Source organism: Melanaphis sacchari, unplaced genomic scaffold (genome assembly GCF_002803265.2).
Source record: "Melanaphis sacchari strain LSU unplaced genomic scaffold, SCAv2.0 Contig241_pilon_pilon, whole genome shotgun sequence".
In the NCBI taxonomy this organism is placed as follows: Eukaryota; Metazoa; Arthropoda; class Insecta; order Hemiptera; family Aphididae; genus Melanaphis; species Melanaphis sacchari.
This window is the reverse complement of record NW_020271116.1, coordinates 3,318-26,057: the sequence shown is the minus strand read 5'-3', so window position 1 is coordinate 26,057 and position 22,740 is coordinate 3,318. Positions and strand designations below refer to the sequence as shown.

The window sequence follows — 22,740 nt, the reverse complement described above, 5'->3', positions numbered from 1 at the left end:
TAGATAAACTACCCACCTATCTAGTTTGCTAAATGAAAGACTCTTTTTTAATTACCTTCTTTAATGATTGTAAATTAGAAAGGTAGGTAAATTCTTACAATACATGCTCAGAAGTTTAATAACTATTGTTTATACCAACATGCATTTGTATTTGTATGGTATTGGACAGTAACTTACACTGTATACTGTCCAATCTGTCCATGAGTTTTCATTCACTCAATATACAAACGAATCTATAGTATAGATGTATGTTTTCTTGAAAATAAACAAAAATTATTTAGTACCTAGTTAACAATTATAGTTATATTCACATTTCACGCCAATCTCCGCTCGTGATGTTGCAGGCCACCAGCTGGTAAGTACTCGATTGAGTAGTCTAGCAATAACGAATACGTTGAAAGACCGTGATGTGTAAATAAATACTTTATTATTGTTAGCTACAGTTTAACATTTAAATATCTAATCGTATATAGTATTGAATGAAATGCAGATCCAACGATCAAATAAAATATTATTAACCTATAAATTCAAATAATAGTGTCATTCGAATATTTTAAGTGTAAAGTAATAAAATTATTCCTAGCAATTTTATGTAACATAATATATTCAGATGAAAATTACTAATTTTTAAGCGTCAAGTAACAAAATTAGTATCGTGACGACTGATATGAAAGTGTTCAGGCGTCAGATTTAGATATGTATACCGATAATAGTCTACTACGATAGCTTTACATGGGATCTTTCTATTATATAGGTGTGTGCTAGCAGAGCCTGTCGATAGAGTCATTTATGATCGTCTTGCTCGAGGATTATCTCAATATATTTTATTATACTTTGCCGGTCAATCATCATTAGTTGCCATTACATTATTGTCTATGTATTATCACTACACGTCTCATTTAGTTATTTAGATAAGATTATAATGCAATGATATTGTGGCTCTACAAGTGGAGTATGGTACATAATAATAATAAAATATTATTCCTATTATATTGCACTATTGCTACGTATTTATGATTATTTTTTCTATATGATGGTTAAAGTCTGTAATGGTACGCATTCAAGCGAACACGTGTGACAGCAAACGATAAGTCTCGATTACATTGTGTGAATACACCATTTACCAAATACGAACACATTTTTACACGAGAGGTAAAGGCTATTCAGCTATTGTATATATGTCATGAGTCATGAAAAACGAGCCGTATGAGACTTTTTCTTATGTATGTCGTATGATAACATTTTTGTTGCGAGTAAAAAAGCTTGAAAATCTTACAGCAATTAAAAAAATATCGAAAATAAATTGTCGTAATTTTTTTTTTTAAATAGTTATTTGATTTTTAGATGTTGACAAAATTCATTAAAATTGTGAATTATCTTATACATATAGACCGATAATCGTCTCAGCTCAGAATCGTTTTTCATCTTCTCCAAATTATTATTATAATCGATAATAAATTGATGAAAGCATTGATTATATTATAAATAAATTATAAAATATATCCTTCGAAATAAAAGTTGACTCATCGTTTCTACTATTAAAGTCATTTTTTGTATATGCAATGTTTGTATGACCCATTACAGTGACCTATACTGGCTATACTATAGCTATATACTCAATGACGAAGTACTCTCATCACCTGCTTCATACAACAGAGTGGCTTTTTCAATTATTTTTGTTATGAAATAATTAGTATCTACGTAGTTATAAAATCATTTTAATATGATGTTTTTTTTAACACTATTTTCAAAATATTTTTAGTTTTTTTATCAATGATTATTATGTATAGTTACTATGGTTAATTTAAAAAAATTGCCAATATGTATAAATCGCAGTCTTATTAAAAAAATATTTTTTAGATGTATTCAGAATACGTATTTAAATGCTTGGTATCATTTGTATTTGAAATAATATTTCGAATACTTTCGAAATGTATTATAATATAAATATAAAAACTTTACAAATACTTTTTTATACCTAGTTCAATAAATTTTATTTTGAAAGATAATAATAATATGTATGTTAATCACAAATAAATTCTTAAACTCATTTAAAAGTATTTACATTAAATACATATATAGTTATAATACTTTAATAGTTTCAAGAATTTCAGATTCGGGACCAATCCGGTTAACTTTTCTATTATCTACTTATTTGATGAAATCTTATGATAAATTCTAAGTCATAATGAAATATTATTTTAAAAACAAAATTTGAAATAGTAAAATATTAAAATTAAAATACTGGTCATTGCTGCCTGGAACAGTAATTATGAAATATCGAAAAGATGGTCACACTTTTTTTTTTTTTTATTGTTTAATAAAATAAGTTGAAATATTTTTATGAAATTCTTAAAACTATGAAAATATGTCACTTATTTTTGTAGTTAAAAACCCTTACGATTTTTAATTTTATCACCTAAGAATTTTTATTTAAAATTGAATTGGTTTTGAATTTTTTTAGTTTTCACCATTAATTACCTATAAAAAAATACATAAATTATTATTTATTTTCTATACGTACTTAATCAATGACATTTTCAACATTTTAAAGTTAATTTAAGCTATTTATTCAACGAATCTATTTTCAACGTTTTTCGAGTGCCTATACAGTATGCTCAATATTGACTTATAAATTAATAACATTAAGTGCTGTGTGCAATTTGTTTTCTATGCTGGTCGCTGGGATATTTATAGAAGAACATTCTGTATAACAGGACGGAGGTAACAAATTATAACATTTTAGTCAAAATGTTTACCTATCAGTTATACAATGTAATAACAAATATTCAATTTTGTTATTATGGATATAATTATAAATTTATTATATTATTTTATCAATTCTTTTACAAATGCATTGAACTTTCAAATTTTTACAAAGAAGTAAAATTTTTGTATTTTACACGATTTAAGATAGTAGGTAGGTACTATCATAAATCAAGATACTTTTTGACTTTTGGTGAGTGAGTAGAAGAACGCTTTGCTCCTTACATTAAATTAGCCCACTAATCACTAGTTCATCCATCATATCACAAGTAATGATTGTACAATAAATTTTGTAATTACTAATTATGATGTTCAACAATCCTTTTAAACCTACCTATCTTAAATTAAATTACCACCTGCATACTTACTTTGCGCTAAACAAAAATATCGAAATCTACCTAGGTACCTACCTAAGTAAATTTGGACTATTTGGAGATTGATAAAGTATAGGTAATTAATAATTATAATATTATGAAAATTGTGAATTATAGTAATCATAAGGATATTTTGATAATATTATCATTGAATGACTTTGATGATAAGAACATTCGCGCCAATTTGCTATCGACATTTAAGAATTTCATAGTACACTAAGACGCTCTGTTGTGTAACACACTAACACTATACGGTATGCAGTCGTTTCGTTGTTAAGTCATTAATTATTATTTATGTTTTAATTGATTAATTTTGAAGTTTTTACATTTAGAAAAAAAAAACATTACTGTATTATGTTCTAAAGTACCATGAAAAAATGATGGATGACAGTACTGAAGAAAACTTTTTAAATGATTTTTATGACGCAGATCTGATAAAAGTATTATAATAGTTATTTATCTAATTATTAATTGAAGTATTTAATTATAAATATTTAACTGATTTTAGAAATTGGACGACGTAAAACAAATCATCAATGATTCAAACTATGAAGGAAGTAAAGAATCCTCTGTACATAAATTATTGCAGGTACTATAATATCTGAATAATTTCTAAGAAAACAAATAAAAAATTTTAAATGCCTTTTAGGATTGCATTGAAATACTGAAAACTGAGAAAAATTCTATGGAATGTATTGAGAAAGGGTCTTGTATATCAAACAGTATAGTTAATAATCTCTTAGCATATGAAAAAAACATAATTGCTTTGTTTAAACATTGTTCAGAAAGCAATCTAATTTATGGCAATTTAATTATGAATGTAAAGCAATTACTCACTGAATTATTCAAAAAGGCGTCTGAAATACAGTTATTATTTTTTGGTATCTTAGAAAAAGTGAAATTTGATTTATCATTGAAAGAAGACTTAAACTTATTGCTTAAAGGTAAGATATTGGTTAATGTGATTATGTATATGATTTTTGGGTAAACTTAATTCTGTTATTGTGATTATTGACTAACACAGTTTAACATTGTGTCTTATATTATTTAAGAGGATTTTAGCGCAATATTTGTTTTCTGCCTAAGGCCCATACATAACATAAATAAAATACATTCACATAGGTACATTTATTTTTATTCTTATATAATTTTTTTTTTTTTTTTTTTAATTTTAATGTACCTATATCAAGTTGTTTTGAATAAAAATTAAATAAATTGATATGTTAAACCTTTAAAAATTAAAAAAAAAATGATATGATTTTTATGTGAATATATTTAGTCTATGTTATATATAATATATATTGACCAAAGATAAAAAACAAATAGTGTGTTGATATTTTCTTATAAAATAATTTTGCTACCTAGATGACAAACTAATAAATTAAGTTTGTTCTACAAAAATTAAAGCAAGAAGTATATTTCAATGGACCAATTCCCTGCAAATTCCTGTAATACAAATAGATTACCAATTTACTTATTTTTTCAGAACTTTTGTTACATTTCTAAAATATCTATTTTCCTAGTATTATTTTGATTTGTGACATATATCTTGTTTATAAAACACTATGGTTTTTAAATGGTAAATCTCAGATATTTGAAGTGAAAATATGCATTATCAAGAATTTGTTTGTTGTTTGTTATGAATTGGTCTTATATACTTTATGCCATACATTTTATTAAACAGACCTATTATTAAATTATTTTTTCTTGTAAATTACAAAATTATCTTTAAATAATAAGACGGTGATAATATGGAGTAGTCTCTTGAATTGAGTTTACCAAAATATTATATATTCAAGATAGTTACGATAACTAATAATCATCGATATATTTACTGTTTCATGTTAATAATATGATATTAAATTTTAAAAGATGAAAATAGGAATTTTAATGTTTGTGTGTCTATAGTATTACAGTATATTTGGTATGGTGCTGAAGCAGTATATAATGCAAGCAACAAAATTATGGCTTCTCATTGGAAAGCATATATTACCATGTTAAAAAAATATGCTGCAGAGTTAAAAGATTGTATCATAAATGATGAACCAATTGATTTTCTGTGTTCAGAAATTAAAAAAACAATTTTATCTCATAAATTTTATGACGAAGCATCATTAAAACTATTAACATATATGATGAGTGTTTTAGTTAAGCTTTGTTCATATGGCCGTGTATCAAAATCTCATAATATATTGTTAGAATTTATTTTATTCTTAAATAGGTATGAATATATAATAATATCTTTTTAATCAAATAAATTTATATTATTTTATGCTTAGTGATTTTTTATTTGTTATTCTAGCTATTGGTTATCTGATACACAAAATGCTGTCGCTGTCAAAGATAGATTGTCACAATTTGTTGATCAGTTAGTGTTGTTATCAGATGATATATTTGTGGAGGTAATTAAAATTAATTTTTATTTATTTATAAACAACAAAAAAATATATGTAATAAGCCTAAGTAAAAAAATTAATTTTAAACTTATTAATAAAGTGTTCAAATTTCTTATATTCTAGACATTTCAGTCAAGCTGTCAAGACATAATTAATAACAACTCTTCAAATCAAAAGATGTCTGCCATGTACATTGCAATGCTGCTAATAAAACGTTTAACAAAAGCTCCTTGTGATCAACAAGCTCGTCAGATTATATGTGTCGTTTTTAATTTGATTAAATCTACAGATTCTATAATGTGTTGTTACAACATAAATATATATGAAGATTTACTGATTAATGTAGCATCCATAATTCTAATATCAGATTACAGCTTGTTTGAAAATGTTGAAAACATTTTAATTCAAAATATTCTAAATACTAAGTATTGGCCAGCCTTGTTCAGTAGTGACTTGTGGATAATTATTATGAGGTTTAATTTAATTTCTTTTTTTTAAAACACTTTTACAAAACATCTATTTATTTATTTATTTTTTGTTTTATTTTTAGATATTTGTCGCCAGATTTATGTATCTTACAATTTTCAAAATTAGCTAAACTCTTTGAAGCATTGATTGTTTTTCCATGTTTTGCACAATGTCCTCAGCACATTTATCTTGAAATGTTGTTAAAAAGACATTTCTCTTTAATAACAAATAAAAGTCAATTAGTAAACTGTTGTCCTCAACTAAAATTACAAAGTCTGAAATCTGCTGTTGGAATACTGCATGTTTCAACACTTTCAAAATACAATCAATTATCAGAAATGGTATTAAAAACTTTTTTAGTTTTGCTGCTTCAATTAATTTTTTAAGTTGAAATTCTTTATTTCAATTATAGTTATTGTCTATGTATATTTTGTGTAATATGTTCGTATAACTAAATTTATTATATTATAATAATTGCATGTTATATTTTTTAGATAAAAATTATACGTATATTACCAGAACAAACAAACTATGAACACTTAAATGAAGAAATAGTATATTTATGGAATTGTATTAAAGATGAATACCCATCTGAATATTTATGTGCACTAGTAGAAGTCAGTATTGGCTCTGAAAAATTACTAAAAAGAATAATTCCAAAGGTAAAGCACTATTAAAGTAAATTGAGTTAAAAAAAATACTTTGAAATAAAAAAAAATATTAATGCTATATTAAAATAATATATTTGTTTGTTATTATTGTTAGACTATTAAAATATTAAGTAGTTGTGCTTATGATGATACTACAGAAATGAAGCGATGCAGACTACGCCTGATCCGATCAATATTATTACACATGCCACGGTTTCAAGAAAAACTGATAATGGATATTTTTCTTCAATATTTATTTGATCATCATCCATTAGTTCAACAATGGACTATTGAAACTATAGTGTATTTTTCTAGTATCACTGAAAATCAAAATCATTTAATTTCTATGCTTTTTAAACAACCTGAAGTTAGAACTATTATAAAAGATTATTTGGAGATGAAAATCAATCATAGTTATAATTATGATGATTTAATTCAGTATTTTGAACAATTATCCTTAAATGGAGAATTTCAACACATATGTACATTTGATGGTAAATTAGGCAAAGTATTGGATACATTAAAAATAAATATTGATTGTTTGAATGATATTGTAAGTAAAACTCAAATAACAGCAGATGAATTAGAAAGATTAAAAGAATATACATCTCTTTTAAATAATATTTGCGAGGCAATGAAATTTAATATTGAAGATTTTTAATGTTTCGAGTCAAATGTTAACTTAAATCAGTAAAAAAAATGATGTTTTAATTGTATATTGTAATGTTATTCAGTAATTATTATTTATAATACATTTTAAATTTTTTTATATAAAGAAAACTTGATGTAATCGGTATTAATTTTTTTAAATATAAAATATTAAGAATTTAATAAATTAAAAAATCTATAATTAAAGTGAGTCAATTCTTTTTTGAATGTAATGAAATTTATTTTATACTAATGTTAAATTGTCTTTATTTTAAATACCTGGATTTTTTCAAATTAATATAAATAATTTGTTCAAAAATGAATATTAATAAAATGTACATGTATGTATTTTTTTTTAATACATGTATCTGAACAAAAGTTGTGTAAAACAAAATGTAAATATGTTAATATTTCTAATTATTTTTTATATAATACCCGTTAAATAGTACTGTACAATCATTTCAAGAATTCATCTTGGCCTAATACTTATTAATGGATTAAATGTCTTGTGAAATAGATACCAAAATTATTTTTATTTTATTTATGAAATATTTATCATCTCTATAACTAAAACCAGGTTCACAACTATGTTGTCTGTCATGATGTGTTCAAAATTTGAGCTCTGTTCAATATATTTTACCTCAGTTAAGTTATAATTAATTATTTAAATGTATTTGTATTTAAAAATAATGCATTTCTATGCATGTTGATATAAAGAAACTTAATATGTAATTTGTTATTACTTATTAGTAAAACTTATCACCGAGCTTAGAATATACACATCATTATAATTATTATTAAGTGTACAACACTGAATACGCACTAGTAATTTACGATATATTAATGCAGTAATGCATATCATTAATCATCAAGCTATATTGCTACTTCAAGACACTGAGTCGGAGTTTCAAAACCGATACACTTACTGAATATTGACATAATGTGTGATAACTAACTAATAAATAATAATTAATGATCTTGTAATATGTATAAAAAAGAATTTTATTGTTAGATACTCAGATACTAATTATATTTAGCCGTGCACAGTATAATTTCTCAGCGCAATGGACTAAATTTATTTAATAACTAATAAGCATATCACGGAAAATGTACTAATTTCAAATACCAATATCCACATAAATCTCAACCACCGCCACCTCTAACTCTGTAACTCAGAACATTTTTTGGCTCTTCGCGTTTGACATGTTTCAGAACACCGATCTGCTTCCAAAATCCATTATAAGTTATAAGTTAAAAGTGTACCGAGGACCTGGCTTGCAGCTTTGGTATATGTGCACAATATAAGCGAATGGCCAATGGCCATTAACTTTCTGTGATAACAATTCTATTATATGTCTATCACCATTTTTTCGACAAATATTCTTATCAAGTCTTGTAGTTTGATAAGGTTTTATCATAATCGCATCAACAATATCACTAAATAACTTCAAAACATGATGAAAAAAAAAAAAACTAACAATTTCATAATTTATTTAGAACATAATGACAAAATTATTTTTTTACTTTATTGTGTATAAGATTTGATTATTTTTTTATTTTATTGACTTAAATTTTTATCGTGTAAATATTAGTGCAAGTTTATTATCATTGTCATAACTTTGTAAGCTAGCAATATATTCTGCTGTTAAATCGTCAAGCATAACATTTTTTTTTATTTTAAAATGCAAGAAGAAGAAAACTTATGGTGAGTGATCAATACCATTATGTAACATATTAAGTATATACTATAACTATACTAAATGTCAACAGTAAAACATAAATGCTTGATTATAAAAACGTCTGTTTGAGTTTGTAAATCATTTAAAATTTGAAACTTGAACAATATGATTCCGTAATTGTCTAATAAAATCTGGTTGATGTTTAACAACTGTTAAATATCCTCAGATGTGTGTAATATTTAATGTTTTGTTGCAGGAATTCCATGTTGATCTCATTAAAAGAAAAGGGCGGGACTCGATTACCGACTGACAAGTCTATGATTATAATAGGTAAACTATAGAAGAATCATATTTTTTTCGCTTTAAGTATTTTAACATTCATTTTTTTACAGGTGATAACCAATGTGGTAAAACCACTCTTGTTGCAAAGTTGCAGGGTATTGATGATCTAACAAAGGGAATTGGACTGGAATATGCGTATATTGATATTCGTGATGAATATAAAGAAGGTTAGTTATTTATTAGGTGATAATGTAACTAAATATTTAAAAATAAAATTTCTCATAAGATATTGGAAGTTTCATTACAAAATAATGCTATTTTCTAGATCATACAAAATTGAATGTATGGGTACAAGATGGAAATCCAAAGTACTCATTTCTATTAAAATTTGCTTTGTCAGAGAAGAACTTTAAGAACACATTGATAATGTTTGTGGTTTCTATGAAAACGCCTTGGAATATAATGGATCAACTAGAAAGTTGGGCAACATTACTGCAAGACTACATTGACAATCTACCAATCCCTAGTGAAGAACTTCGAGAATATAGACACAATTGTAAGTGTTGAATTGAATTTAGTTAAAAACTCATTTTTTAAAGAAACTTAATTTATGCTATAAAAATTGATGAATTTTATTTATTTACATTTTAGTATTCTAGAGAAAAATAATTACGGTTCTTGTAAATGGTATTATAATTACATGATATGTATCACTAGATATACTCGTATGATGTTGTTTATTTAATCTTTAATTTTTCTAAATTTTCATTTAATTATCATATATTTTTAACATATTTAGTCTTTATTTTAATAAAAACTTATATTTTATTGTTTTTATAAGTCAAAAAAGAAAAAAAAAATACTTAACATACTTAATAATATTTTAAATAATTATTAAGTTATAAAATATCCTAATAAATTTAATCATATGTTATATTACTTGACATCATTGTGTGGTACTTGTAGTATACTGTTCTGTATAAAATGTAGGTATTTTACTACATAGGTGGTTTATTTTATTTACTTTAAAATATTATGAATATACTAACTTAAAATTGTATTAGTTGATACAAAGCCCAAGGTTGTACACATATATTGTAAAGTAATTCTCCATTATTAAATAATATTACTGTGAACACAACATTTTATGATTTTTATACACATAATTGAATGACATGAGATTAAAATTACTGTTGTAAAAAAATTAATTGGTGTATTTATTTTATAAAACATTATTTTGTATCATACAAAAGCTATGTTTACTATATTTTACTATGATAATACATTAAATAACATTTTAGATTCAATTTTATGCAATTATTCTTTTTTTATTTAAACACTATTTTTTTTTATCTAATAAATATTTTTGTTTCTTATTTACAGGCATTAAGAAATGGAACGAATACATTGAAGAAAATGTTGGTGATAAAAATGGGTATTGGGAACCATCACTTGGAGATGGAGTACTTACAAGAAATTTAGGTTTAAATATAATTGTTGTTGTTACAATGGTATGTATATTTATTGGTATTATTAATAGTTCAAGTATTTTTATTAAAATAATGTTGTACTCCCAAATGTACTCTATTTTTGCGTAATATAGCAAAGTTTTTACACAGTTAATTCATTTTATAAATTATTTTATTATAAAATTTTAAAGGTATTAATATTATCCAAGGCTTTAAATGGTACAGATTTTAAAATACTTACTAAATCATAACTTACTTAAAAATAAAACTTACATGAGATCATGAATAATATTCTTAGCTTTAGATTTAATAATAGGTCAATTCATTCTAGTATAATAAATAACTAGGTGAAATGAATTCTTCTGTTAATTTTTTTTTTTAACTTGTTGTTATATAAGTAAGACAAAGTTAACATGTGTCAGGTATGACGTCTTCTTAAAATAATTATTTTATAATCAATATTAATAGATACATCCATTTTTATTTGTTATAGACTGATTACATAAGTGTTTTGGAAAAAGAAAATGATTATAAAGATGAACATTTTGATTTCATACAGCAAGCAGTGCGTAAATTTTGTTTACAGTATGGTGCTTCACTGTTTTATACATCAGCCAAAGAAGATAAAAACTGTGATTTATTATATAAATTTCTTACACATAAGATTTATAACTTTCCATTTAAAACACCAGCATTGATTGTCGAAAAAGATGCAGTTTTCATGTAGGTTTATTATTTAGATATTTGAATTTTGATCGTTTATTAAAATGCGAATTTAAAAATTTATGAATTTTAATATAAGATATTAGGTTTTTGCTATTTTTTAATAAACTTTTATGACACATATAGTGCTTGGTTTTTTTTCAGACCAGCAGGATGGGATAGTATGAAGAAAATTAGTATTCTCTATGATAACATGCAGACCATAAGACCTGACGAGTTTTATAACTCTGTTATAACAAAAGTTAATACAAGAAAGGTTTGTACTGTATAGCAATTTATATAACAATTTTATTTATTAACCATCTATTTTTCTTAGGCTTTTGCTAAAGAACATGAAATCCAAGCAGAAGATGAACAAGTATTTTTGAACAAACAATTAGGATTACTGAACCAAAGTGCAAGCCAACAGTCAGCCATTGGTATACCAAGGCAAGACTCTGTAATGAGATCACTGACAGGTGTTTCTAAGTCAGGTGATAGACGTCTATCATTAACCAGTCAAGGACAAGGTTCTCCAACAAAAAAGGTTAAATAGCTCCCTAAAACAATTTTAATAGTTTGATTTTACATCTGTTTACTATGTTATAGATTGATCCAGTAAAATCAGCTAATACATCAACCCCAGGTGAAGGAGTGTTGGCTAACTTTTTCAATTCCTTGTTGCATAAAAAATCCAGTCAAAGTCCTGTTCTAACCAAAACAACAAGTAATAACATATTTTTGTTGCTAAATATTTTTTCACATCATCATCATCATACTATAACAATCTAAACTATTTTAATTGTATATTATAGGTGAGTTATCTGGTTCAAAATCTCTATCTTTAGAGAAAACTGAATATCATACAGACACAGAAGCCGAACTAAACAGATTGACTAAACGAACATTGAATTTGCCACATGAAACGTCTACTGAAACAAACTCATCCGAAAACGGAATTGAAGAACAAATCTCTACTACTTTTAGTGAAAAATCGTCGTCAGAGTGTTAATTCAGGGTTGATAAATTATTTTTCCTATTTTTGTGATAACCTAATAATCATTAACATTTTGTGCAATTTTATTTATTTATTTAGCTTAGAGTAAACATATAAAATATTTATTTATTTTTTTGATATTAAATCTTTATTTATTATTTTAATTTTTTAAATTTTATTTTAATTTTAATTATATTATCGCACGGTATGTATTTGTATTTTGAAACAATCAATAATTCTTGTATAAGTCGAGCCAAACTTAGATAAATGAGTTATAAGTAGGACTCTGAAGTTGATACATTTTACATTTTTTTTTTTGGAACTTTTTAGACGATGCTCTTCTGGCCACAAATCTGTTTCATAAGCATGTGAATCTGAATAACTAATTTTTATTTTGCATTTTTTGGTGTTTATTACTTTTTAAGTCATTTTTTGACATTTTTAGGTCATTTTTACTGATTTCACACTAGTCTATTTCAGATTTGCCCCAATCACTTCAGTAGACGTGGAAAGAAGTATAAATATTTATTAACAAATAATTGTCATTCATTTATTTTCGATAACATAAAATATGCTCTAATTGTACAATGCTGATTTTGATTTTTAAATAATTTGTAAGCTTTGATAAATTTATAAAACAAACATTTTTTATTTTTTTATTTTCTTATTTTAAGGACATTTTTATCATTTTTATGTTATATTTTAAATTTTATAGTAAAATAGAATAAAATATTTTTAAAAAAAACATATTTTTGTTAATATAAAATTAATATTTGTAATTATTTGGTCATTTTTTAGGACTTTTTGCCATTTTTATGTCATATTTGCATATATATTTTTTTAGGTCATTTTTTATTGTTTTTAAGGTTATCAACTTTTGAGCCCTAGTTATAAGATACAATATTCTTAGGATATGAACAATGAGGAACAAAATTATGACAATGAATTTTTATTTTTATCATCTTTCTTATTTTAAAATTTCTAAGTTATTAAAGTAAATATAGCATTATTGTATGTTAAGTTTATTTATAACTTAATTTTATGGTTTGTTTAGAAAAAAAAATTAATTTAATAAATTAATTGTGTGATGGTTAGGTAAGCAATAATTTTTCAAAATACAGGCAAGCAACAGTTAAAAAAATTATACTTTATTTATATTGATCTACTTTTTACACAGATTTAAATATTATTATTTTAAATATAAAAATATTAAAGTGAACTTAATTTAAAAACAAATTTTCCCTGTAAAAATTACTTCTAAGATGGGATATAAGTACATCATCGTACAACTCAATATTGATGTAATGTATGTATGTACTGTATATTAATTATAATATTGAAGTGCATAATACATACCCTTTTAACATAGCTTTCAATTTTAACTATTATCTATATGTTTGTAAACATTTATAGCTTTATAAAATTTGTAACTTTTTTTTTAACTAGTACTATATTATATTTGTTATTGTGGTTAACATGCACTTTAAATATGAAATAATCCTAATACATTTTGTAAACATTTAATGGACCATTTTAAAATGATCAAGCTTAAATCTTATAGTTTTTTTATATAATTTGATGCTAAATGAAATCACTTGTGTAATAAATTGTTTAATAAAATTAATCATTTACAATAAGGTACTAAACACAATTAACCATATTGCTATTATAATGATTGTATTCTATAATTTTTAAATATATCGGAAAATTAAAAAATTATTTATCTTGATTAGTTATATAAGGCTTTAATTACACTGTTTAAAAATATGACATACTAGCGTATATAGGAACACCGCTAAAAGTACTTAATTTAGCACTAAATTTGTCTTTAAATTACATTTAGTAATATTTTTTAATTCACCCTGCGAGGAAGGAGATAATTACTTCAATCAAAATGTACCAACATTTTGCTAATCTTACATATGATCATAATAATGTAATTATATAGTTTTAAAAACTGATATGATTTTATGATCATATTAACTTGAGATCAATCAAGCTATTTTTTCAAACTATGTCTCCAAACTTTATACATTTGGTAATGAGCATTTTTAAAAATTTATTATTTTTTAAGGAAGAATTATTATACAAAATGAATGAAAAAATAATGGTACAATTAATTAATATATTATTATAATTTTTAACTAGAATAAAAAAATGAGTAATTTTTTCATCTTCTTGTACACTATACATTTTGTTATAAAAATTTTAAATATTAATAACTTACACATTCATACTACCTACACTTAAAAATTAAAATATTATAAAAAATGATGACAGAACACAAATAATGTTTTTCCTTTAAATTTAATAATAAGTAAGGCTGCGAATTTGTAGAAAAGTGCATTTTTTTGGGTGTTTGTGAGATGTAGCTTTGTAAATTCACAATTTGAATTATTTAACAACATATTCATTTATGAAACTTAAATTTGCATTTTTTTACGTTTTGCATTTTTAGGTCATATTTTCTTTTTTAGTTTATTTCTAGTATTTTAAATTAAATTCTGTTAATTAATATCTTTAAAAACCTAATTATTAACAAAATAAATATATAAAAAAAATTTTTAAAAATGTTTTAGGTGAATAGCATTATACAAAATTTAAATTAAAATAATTTAATCAACATTTTTAATATATTTTTTTGTTTTTATTAAATAAACACATGTTTATGAATTTTAAATATAATGTACCTACTAAATTAATAATGTCCTCTACTATCAATATAAATATTAAAATTTAATTAAAAACCATTTTAAATATATTTTATACTATAATTTTTGACATTTTATATTGCATATTTTACATTTTAAGTGCATATTTTATTGAATTTTTTTTTTTTTTGACATTTTTAATGCATATTTTAAAGTTTTTAGTGCATTAAATTCATAGCCCTAAATTAATAAACTATTATACTAATATTTAAGTTAAATACACAAAATTAGAATTGAGATATGTGTATTAATATTATAGAACAGGGGTCTTCAAGCTTTTGAAACAACGGGCCACCCATTTATTTTTTTTTTTTTTAATCTCACGGGCCACATTCGTATTAAAATTTCAATTTTATTATTATAATTTTTATGGTTACATTTTATATTATAAACTATTATTGTTATTAAAATATATCATATAAGTATATTAATATATTTCAATTTCAAATTAAAAATTATTAATTTTATTTTTAGTGTGATAACTGAGATTGTTTTTCATTACTAATTTTTCTATATTTGATTGTATCTGATATGATACAAACCTCAGCGAGTTTTTTAAGTGAATGTCAATTAACCGAGCTCTAGTTTTCGATTTGACAATTTTCATTCGTGAAAAAATATGTTCACGAGTGTAAATTGGTACGAATATATTACCAAAAGAGACATAATATTTAATACGTTATTACATATTACTTATTTCGAAATTCGAAGATAAGGAAATGTCTCCATATCAATATATTTTGAATAAAAAATTTAAAGTTTAACGTTATTGTACTTTTCTTTTAATATTGTATCATTATTCATTACATCGAACTAACAGGCAACAGCCAACATTTATACAATTTATCTTATCACATATTTCCCAATTTTTTCAATAGTGATGTCTTTAAGCTTAAAGGCTGCACACGAATTGCATCCGACTTTATCTAAATGACTACATGAGTTGCGTCAGACTTTATCTATACAACTATTCTATAATTATATTTTTTCCCAGTTCCATTTCAAATGGTAAGATAACTTTTAAACGGATTATACTTAGAGTTTGTATACGGGTAGGAAAATTATGTTTTTACGTTGGGACGCAATTCGTACACACCGAGCTTAAATTATGATTTATGACCGTTCTAATTTTATCAAATCTGTTCGCGGAACATAAATAAAGACAAGGTATGCCGCGGGTTGAAGACCCTAGTCATAGACTATAGGTAGTATAGTATGCATTAGTAAGACGAGACAAATGTTGGTAAAACGTCTTCTAAACATATTTAATGAAAACAAATCTAATATTCCAATCAAATAATACATTTTTCAGTTTTTAGACTTACCGTGAATAGGGCGAATAGACGTGCTCAGTAAAGAACAGTTATTAAATAATATGAATTATTATTATTTATTATTATTCTTATATATTATATAAAAGAATATGCCTTTTTTATGTTCCATTTTGTGGCAACACTATTTAACATTTTTCCAATTTTTTATCCAAAAGTTTTATCAAATACTTCTACAAATGATCTATCATTCACAATTTAATTTTATTCATGATTACAGTTATAATCGTTTATGCACTCTTTCGTAAATAAATACCTACTTGCCGAAATTATAAACTACAATATAATATTTTTAATAGGTAATAGTTTTATTATTAGGAAAACACCGACTAGCTCAATTATAAAAATTGCGTTATCGAAAAATAATAATATTATTCTTATAATCTTATCGGTATGCAAACAACACTCAATATATTATATAATATTAGCTGAATTACCTGGCTTCGTCCGTGTGTAGTTTTTTTCTCAAAGTGAAATTCTTAAATCAACACGCTTTGTGGTGTTTTAAAGAAGAAAAAATGTATTTTACTTAATTTTATTAAATTCTAAATAGTAATAGCATAGTAGCTGAATTATAAAACAAAAATGATAATAATAAACTGAAGATCGGCACGCTTTCGGCGTTGGGCGGATCGTAACACGTTTGAGTGTTTTTCGCATATCGATAGGAAGAATATTATTTTTCGATAACGCAATTCTTATAATTGAGGTAATCGGTATCGGTGTTAGCATTTCGCCAACATTAGCTTATATTAGGATTTGGGAACCATTTGTTCAAATAAAAATAGATTGATTTGAAACTCCATATACCTCTTATCCAAATAATAATACTTAAGTTAACAAAAAATAAAAATCCAGTACAAAAACGTCCATTAGTGGTTATTATGATCCGTTGAATTTCGCAATATTGCGATTATGTTTGCGTCCCGCTCGTACGATACTATCTTGTCGTTGTTTTCATATTACTTTTATACACGAAATTTGACAAAAATTGTGAAAAAATGTCCACATGGTTAAGTAAGGCTGAGGATGATCACGTATTAAATGGTTCTGATGATACCGATGCCGATTTTTATTTTTGTATTCCAAATAATGTAGAAAGTGGAAGTGATGAACATAATATATATATTTATTTTTTTTCCTATCAAAAATTATTTGTTTTTAATTTTTTGTATGAACAATTTGAATGACAATTGATATTAGCAATCAAATATTGGTAGGATATTACTAAATAAATATTTTTATTTTTGTCTTACTGTTCTAAGTTTGTTAAATAATAAAATTCACAGTATCGAAAAAATGATAATGTTAGCGCAATGCCAACACGATATTTACTAGCTATGATACAAAAAACAAAACGTAACGATACTTGTGATTAGTTAAAACTACATATTATTAAAAATATGATATTAATTTGTAGTTTACGATAGAGTGCATAAACAATTATAAGTGAAATGACGAATGAAATTAGATTGTGAATAATAGATCACTCTTAGGAGGATTTGGTACAACCTTGTAAAAAAAATTAGAAAAATGTTAAGTAGTGTCGTCACAAAACGGGAACGTAAAAAAAACCAATTTGTTTTATATAAATATGAGTAAAAATACAATTCCCCCTCGGTGTCTTCAGACAAAAAATTAAAAATCGGGTGACGTGGTGACACTCAAGAAGGTATTTTGAACAACTCTGTGAAAAAAAAATTGGAAAAACGTTAGTGTCGCATTGTTGCTACAGAATGGGAACATAAAAAAGGCCTATTTTTTTATATATATTTTAAGGATTTTTTTTTTTTTTTATTATAAAAGCCGCTAATATAAACTATGATAGCTTGAAAATTACATAATAAGAATAAAACAGTATAAAAATTAAGATTAACAGACAATTAAGTACTTATATATTATACTATATAATAAAGCCAGCCTCCTGTATAAAGGCAATTATTGTTTTGATAATTGTTTCAGAGGGCGTATGTAATTTGCGCCAAAAACAACCCAAAAAAAAAAAAATATATGTAATTTGCGCCACATCTAAAATTGTATTTTGGTAATTTGCGCCACTTTTTTAGTTTGTAATTTGCGCCAAATAAAACTAAGTAAAAAGGCAATATGTAATCTGCGCCATCGTTTACCTACAAAAATTGTAATTTGCGCCACAGTTCACAAAATTCACAAAACGAACTCCATGTATATTAAATAAGTAAATTTTCGTTTAGTAATAAAACATATAAAAATCTGATATATAAAAAATGATAATATGCTGAAACATTTTAATTTTAATAAATAAAAAAAAAAAATAATTGTAAATAAATGAATAAATATAAAGTTTCGTTTAGTATGTAAAATTTTCGTTTAGTAATAAAACTTATAAAAATCTGATAGGTATATAAAAAATGATAATATGCTGAAACATTTTAATTTTAATAAATAAAAAAAAAAAATAATTGTAAATAAATGTATAAATTTAAAGTTTCTTAAGTATGTACAATTTTCGTAGTATAACGTATAATTTTTGAAATAAAATACCTAGCTACTTATAATACTTAGCTTACTCACGTTTTTTTTATATTTATAGCTTAATGACGAAACTAAGCCTTTTCTGTCAATTTTATTTTGTCTGTAGTCTTCATATATTTGTTGAAAAGTTTCCAAACGAATTTTATTTTTAGTAGAATTTCGTTTTTTAAGATGTATACTTTTAATTTTAATCAATGTTTCGGTTTGAAATCCTTTCAGTACATCCAAAAAGTGGTAAATAGTAGGATGTGGGTGATAGAACTCGGAATTGAAACGTGAATGATATGATTCGCAAGCATTAGTAGTGAGAGATAGTGACGCGATATTCGCAGCCCAAATTATTGGTGGAAATTTAGCCTCTTCACAGATATATGTGTCAACTAAATAATCGGCATATTTTTGAAATCTTATGTCATTAGGAATCGATGACATAAAATCTTCAATAAAACAGTTACTGACTTCATTTGGAGAAATAAATGGCAACCCAAATGTATGGTTTAGCCACTTGCTTTCTTCTGTTTTATTGTTTTGATATACGTTGGATAATCCTAATTCCTGAATTTTTCTATACCACGACTGAGTTAGGTGAAATCTACAACCAAATATTTTAGTGTCATCCCAGACTTGTCTCAATGCTACATGAATTGCTTCTTCAAAATCAGATATAAATAAATTTGGTTTTAGAGAAAGTTCACGTGCATTACACAAATGTATGATATTTTTAAATAAATTTACGTAAGTTGAAGTTTTTTTGTCTGGAAGTAATGCAAATAATAGTGGTATATAATGATCATTGCATAAACCATGCAAAGAAAACAATTGCGTAAATAACTTGGGACAATATTCAAAAGTTCCATCCATATATATAATCTCAGATTCGCATAGAACTTTTAAATTTGTGTCACATGAAAATATTATTATATGACAGTTCGGATCATTTATTAATAAAAATTGCTCATTGAGGTCCGTTTTCAAATTTAAATTGCTTATACTATTTTGCAATTCTTCCATTGTTTTAGGTAATGGTGGCACCATTTTTCTACGGGCGTTATAAATATTACGTCGAACTAGTGATATATCATCAGTAGTGATAGTTTGTAAATTAGATATATTTTCAGAAATTTCAGTTCGTAATATCTTACTTGGTTTAGTATACAGATTTTCCACAGCTTTTCTCTTACATCCGTTTGAAAACATTTTTCTGTCTATACTTGGTTGATCATGCCCGTTATGTTCATTTACAATTTCAACTATTTCTACAATATTTTCTATAGAAGTATACACTTTTGCAGTGCAAGTTCTGACAGTACAACGCCATCGTACTGAAGCATTTTTCGATTCATGCACTTTGCGATACGTAAAATTTGAAAATAATAATAAATCTTTACCTCTGGTGCTTTTAATAATTTCACCAATATTTGTACTATTTTCCATTACTTATATTTTTATAAAATTTTAAAATAAAATAAATAACATGAACGCACACGCGATTTATATCGGACTAATTGTAAATATCACGATTCGCGACATTGCTGTTCAATATTAACAATATGTAACAATAGATTGAAAATTTTCGTTAGATTAGACGTAATCTAATAGAGATGATATGTCTATTATCAGTAGAACACAACAATATTATATTGGATACACGTCGATACGTATTATTGACTATTGTATATCCTATGTGATTATTTCAGTAAATTTATCTGGTAAATTCCAGCAATACTGAAGTTAAAAGTGTGGCGCAAATTACATATTCCTTTTCGTTTTCTGTCGTGGCGCAAATTACCAAAATTAATTTGTATATGTGGCGCAAAATACATGTTATGTTTTTATATTTTGGCGCAAATTACATACGTCCTTAAATGTACCTTTTGATGGCGCAAATTACAGGTAATTAAAATGGCGCAAAATACCATCTCCCGTTTCAGAATTGGAGTTTAGGATGAAATAAAGGTTGATGGGAATATTAAGAGACATAAGAGTGTTGAAAAGAATTAATCTTTTAAGTCGGAGAGCAGGGCAGTTAAATAAAATATGAGAAAGGTCACATTTATACTTATTAGGAGGAAATGTGCAAAGTGGTGAGTCGTTTAGTCCAAATTTAAATGAGTGACTAGGATATTTTAAGGATTATTATTATAATTATATTTGTTTATTTAAATTACAGCTACTAATACTATTTAGCACTTGATAAATTTAAGTAAAATAAATTTTTTTCTACTTTAAAACACAACAATGTGTGTTGATTTAAAAATTTAATTTTGAGACAGCATAAACTACACAATACACACGGGCGAAGTCCGGTAATTCAGCTAGTAGTCCTAGTACACAATTATTTTTATTATTTCTAATAATGAAGAACAGATAATAAATAATTTATTACCTTACATAATATGTTATATGCGTAGAGTTTATTTTTATATAAGTTGTGGGTTTTCGACAATCTTTCTTATCGTTTCGATACAAATCTATTGTCGCCTGCGTTTGTATTATATATTATATAATATTATATAGTACATACGATATACCTGATACCGGAAAAAATGACCATTTAGAAATTATCATCATTCCCTAATCATTGTTGACAATTACTGATGATGATAGACATTGTTGAATATTTCGTAGTTATGTCTACATTTCTGTATTATTTTAAGCAATGTAAATTGTTACTGTGGATTGAACAGACTATAGATTATCTTAACTAGGTTTTGTGATATTGATTTCTTGATATTTATGTTATAGTTCATAATAATAGATTATTGTATATCGAACTCGGTGTATCTATCGTTTTGTAAGTCGAACAGTCTGGTGAAAGCAGCGGTAGAGACAATGCTGTTTGGGCAGTGTTCAAGAAAAGTGTTAATTTAATATTTTCAAAAATGGATTTAATGTAATGCGATTAAAATTTTACAACACAATTTCATTATTAATTTGAAAAAAAAACCTAATTGCAATAACTTTTTTTCCAATCATAACGAATATTGTGAACGAATTGAAGAAATAAAGTAGTCTAAAATAACGCTATCCAAGGCCAGCAAAAGAAGTATACAAAGATTATAGAACATTGGTAAGTATTATGTTATTTTTTGAATCAACCTTCTTGAACAGCAATTTCGACTCATAAGGTTTTACAAGATACAACTGTAATACACAATGTAAAATTAATAGATGTGTCTTGTATAATGTCAGCTTTCTTCAAAATTATGTAACTCTAAGTACCATATTAGTTTACCTTGATGTAATAAATAATAAAAAATAATTATTATTTATTTAATATTTTAATATTATTGAATATTAAATTTAGCATCATTGTCTTCTTTATTAGGAATTAATGTCAATTACTAGTCATAAATGACAATTTCTTGCCAACTCATATATGTATCGTGTGTGTGGTAATCGTTCAAAAACTGTTTTAAAAGTTGGACAAAAGTCCTAAATTATAAAATATTCTATTAAATTTCATTCATACCTAATATAATTTATTATTAATTTTAATAGGTTCATACATATACTCAAAATATTAACATAAATTACGTTTTCAGACAATGACAAAGTTGTAACTGTACGTTTAATATTCAAGATTTAGCTTCCTACTATTTATATATTTTATCACCTCCATGCGAATATTCAGGTTCAATTTAGATTTTTAAAATCTAATTAAATTTTATTTAAACGCGTTTATTAAAAATAAATGCTATTTTTAAATAGTATAATTTTTAGTTTACTATTGGAAGTTACTAAAATATCAGG

At 24.8% G+C, this 22,740-nt stretch overlaps 3 protein-coding genes across 4 annotated transcripts; 2 read left to right on the top strand and 1 right to left on the bottom strand.

Moving 5' to 3' along the window:
• Positions 1-3,331: 3,331 nt before the first annotated feature.
• On the top strand, positions 3,332-7,335 carry LOC112594842. Of its 2 annotated transcripts, XM_025339853.1 has the most exons (10): positions 3,332-3,394; positions 3,473-3,580; positions 3,649-3,729; positions 3,790-4,084; positions 5,049-5,361; positions 5,443-5,542; positions 5,660-6,009; positions 6,087-6,345; positions 6,499-6,666; positions 6,770-7,335. In XM_025339853.1, the coding sequence occupies exons 2-10, from the start codon at positions 3,518-3,520 to the stop codon at positions 7,313-7,315; spliced, it is 2,175 nt and encodes a 724-aa protein (XP_025195638.1). In that variant the 5' UTR covers positions 3,332-3,394; positions 3,473-3,517; the 3' UTR covers positions 7,316-7,335. The 2 variants fall into 2 exon arrangements, with proteins under 2 accessions (XP_025195638.1, XP_025195637.1); XM_025339852.1 differs by lacking the exon at positions 3,332-3,394 and having other exon boundaries at positions 3,407-3,580.
• A 1,509-nt stretch (positions 7,336-8,844) lies between these two features.
• Positions 8,845-12,530, top strand: LOC112594840 (cytoplasmic dynein 1 light intermediate chain 2-like). The gene is made up of 10 exons (XM_025339851.1): positions 8,845-9,007; positions 9,238-9,311; positions 9,374-9,490; positions 9,589-9,819; positions 10,647-10,774; positions 11,226-11,455; positions 11,600-11,711; positions 11,772-11,981; positions 12,044-12,161; positions 12,250-12,530. The coding sequence occupies exons 1-10, from the start codon at positions 8,985-8,987 to the stop codon at positions 12,444-12,446; spliced, it is 1,440 nt and encodes a 479-aa protein (XP_025195636.1). The 5' UTR covers positions 8,845-8,984; the 3' UTR covers positions 12,447-12,530.
• A 5,607-nt stretch (positions 12,531-18,137) lies between these two features.
• On the bottom strand, positions 18,138-20,184 carry LOC112594845. Its single transcript, XM_025339857.1, has 2 exons — positions 19,167-20,184; positions 18,138-18,160 (listed from the first exon to the last, which is right to left on the bottom strand). Exons 1-2 carry the CDS (start codon positions 20,182-20,184, stop codon positions 18,138-18,140), a joined length of 1,041 nt encoding a protein of 346 aa, XP_025195642.1.
• Between the last annotated feature and the right edge of the window lie 2,556 nt (positions 20,185-22,740).